Source organism: Pseudomyrmex gracilis, unplaced genomic scaffold (genome assembly GCF_002006095.1).
Source record: "Pseudomyrmex gracilis isolate BER0280 unplaced genomic scaffold, ASM200609v1 scaffold_852, whole genome shotgun sequence".
Classification (NCBI taxonomy): domain Eukaryota; kingdom Metazoa; phylum Arthropoda; class Insecta; order Hymenoptera; family Formicidae; genus Pseudomyrmex; species Pseudomyrmex gracilis.
The window spans coordinates 20156-23157 of record NW_018021436.1 but is presented as its reverse complement, the minus strand read 5'-3'; the positions used below and the strand labels follow the sequence as shown (position 1 = coordinate 23157).

At 47.1% G+C, this 3002-nt stretch overlaps 1 protein-coding gene across 1 annotated transcript; it reads right to left on the bottom strand.

Moving 5' to 3' along the window:
* Positions 1-567: 567 nt before the first annotated feature.
* Positions 568-1221, bottom strand: LOC109861585. Its single transcript, XM_020441291.1, has one exon. It carries the CDS (start codon positions 1219-1221, stop codon positions 568-570), a length of 654 nt encoding a protein of 217 aa, XP_020296880.1.
* Positions 1222-3002: the final 1781 nt, after the last annotated feature.

Here is a 3002-nt window from a genome sequence, read left to right as displayed (position 1 = left end):
CGGTGAGCAACAATGTGTACCTAGTTCACTTCTAAAACTTAAATACAATAAAATTTTTATTGCAAAAATACTTTGTTTCTTTTAATGTATATTATATGTAATTGCGAGTGCAAAGTATATTAGCAGAATATTTTTTACATAACAAACAACATTAAATATATTTTTATCTGTATGTATTTTATAGTAACAATAATTTTGCTAATTATATAATTAAGTATACTTTTCTTTTTTTTGTTTAAAACAAAAAGACGTATATATTGGTCAAGAGTGAATTTATATTCTTCACTTTTTAGTTATGCTCCTCATATATTTCAATTTTCTAATTATTCTTTTATGGTGTTAATATTTTTTTATTTAATCGAAATGTTCTGTAAGTAAAGAAGTGCAAGAACAAGGACAAACGGCGAAAAATGATAAACAGGCTTAGCCGCTCGCGCTAGCCGCGTACGCCATAGGTATGTCGAAAGAAAGAGACATAAACATATCTCTGTTCTTTTCTATTGCCCGAAGACGGCCGAAGCGTCGAGCGCACACGTACACGGCTGCTCGCCTGTGTACGTATCCCCTCTACTTGCTGCAACGTGCTATAAGAGAGTCAAAACTGGACACACTGCACGGCACCTTGTGCAATTCTACCGTTGATCCGCTGTTAGCCGAAGCAAAGATGCTGTTGTTGTCGTTGCGCGATCGTATCAAAATTAATTCGTGTCGCGCGTTGATCAACACGCGTTTGTAGTCCTCGCAAAATCCCAGCAATGTGCGGAGAGGTACGCAAAAATTGAATTCGCCAACACCTTTAGTGGTAGACAGGTTCCATCCGGCGTGTCGCAGAGCGTTTCCCGTTTCAGTGGTCAGAGACACGTAATTCTTTAACGTGCTCGTCACACCGGGGTTGCGATTTCGATCGATTTCCACACCACTGAGCTTGTATCTGATCTTATCAAACATAAACGCCACGCAATTGTTCGTCAACGCGACGGCGGCGGCAACCGCGCCGCTTCCTTCCGCTGCTCCGGCAGTGGTTTGCAGACTAAACTTTCCCTCGATGTATAAGTAACTGTCGTACGGCAGAGTGTAAACATCCTGTTGTTGAATGGGTATGCGTATCTCGTCGCTGTGACCAAACGATGTATTGGCATACGGATTGTACGTGTGAGTCTCGATGATGACGATACGATCGTCGAAGACTGGTTCACTACCAACGCTGAGTACGTCGTTCATCGTTGTTGTTATCGTTGTCTACTGCGTAACCCAACGAACGCAAAAACGTTGCGTTTCGCGCGGTCAACGTCGAACGATCGCGCGCGAAAACGGAAGAACAATCTCGTTTGCTTGACGCGGTCACGACGAGCATATTTTGTTTTCCTCCCTCGTTGCGCGACGTTGTTTACTCGCGTATCTTTCGCACGTGCAAGCGCACCGTTATCGTTTCACCGCGAAAATCGATCAATCGACCGTTCTGATCAACTATGCGCACCGTGATGTCCGTAACGTTCCTCGCGAGGACCGGGAGGTAAATGATTTGACAGTTCTTCGACAGTTTATATCCCGGCGGCACGTTCGGAGCGAATTCGTGTATCGTGTGCACGGGTTGCTCGTTGCTGTACGCTCCCGCGGTGATGTTGCATTCCACGCGAATCACGTTCACATTCAAGATGTTCACCGGTTCGGACGCGTACCACCGGTTAGGTTTCAAAATGCGTGATGATGAGAAACCGAGCAGCGAGCCGCTGTTGTTGGGTTTGGAATAATTGACTCGATAAACGCACTTGATCTCGCTTCGCATGGTGTTGTCGTTGGCGCGAAGTATCAACGCGCTTTTGTCACCCACATCGTTACCGTCTTCGTCATCGAAAATATCGTAGACATTATCGTAGTTAACTCTCGTCGTTGTCGTCGTCGTCTCGCCTGTTTCTTGCTGTCGACGTCTGCGAAGCACAGCGGCGTTCAAAAAACGAGCAAGGGCGCGCAATTCGTACGAACCCATGGGAATTGTAACCGTTTTGTCGTTATCGTCAAAGTAAAACTTGTTGTTCGTCGAGTCGACGTTCGGTATCGTGTTGTAAGATTCAAAGTTTGTAAGACCGAGTTCATAGACTCCATCGTTCAGATCGATAGATGGATAGTAACTCACCGCGAGAACGCTGCTTTTACCGGTTAATGCGAGCGTGATTGACATTGTTGCGCGCGAGAGCGATCGTCTACCACTTGAGGTTCCTCAGAAATCGCAGACACAACTGACCGCAAACGCTCTTATCGTACGTTTGATACGAATGGCTAGTGTACGCGATTGTCACGTCGTTTCCTAGATAACGCTCGAGTTCTCGCGGTAGACGCAAGTTGTCGAATCCATCAAAGTAGATCGCGTTTCGTCCTCTCTTGGCGTAGGCGACCCAATGCGTGCCCGATCCAATCGCGTCGTCGAGATTCACGATACCGCTCTCGTTCGCGCGGGTAAGGGGTTGCGTATAAATACACCCCTGAAGAACAGTATGCGAAATCGTCGGACAAGCGTGTCAAGTTGCACGTTTGTGGTAACACCGGATGGCAAAGCGACATCTATCGCTTGCGTCCGCGAAATTTTTTACCTCCTCTTCCGAATGCGTTGTGTTTGTAAGGCGCGAGATACAATCCGCGACCTTCCAACGCGCAATTGTGTCGTTGCAGTTCCTCCAATTGACGTGCAGCGGCCTTTTGATCGCTAACGGCTTTTGCTACACCGGTCGCTCTGTTGATCAACGATCCGATGGCTCCCAGCACCGGCAATAGAGGCAACAAGCCGCCGCGTTTCGCAACCGGCAGAATTCTCTTTCTCTTTTTCGCATGTTTTTTCTTTTTACCTATCTTTTGTCTCTTAGAGCCCGCACCGAGTTTCGTCTTTGCTTTCATGGCCACCCAAACAGCCGTTGCGGCAACTTTTTCTCCCAGAGTAGAGTTGGCGGCTGTTATGCGTTCGCGCGCTTTTTTAGCGAGCAACCGATCGGCGTCGTGGCGCGCGGCGA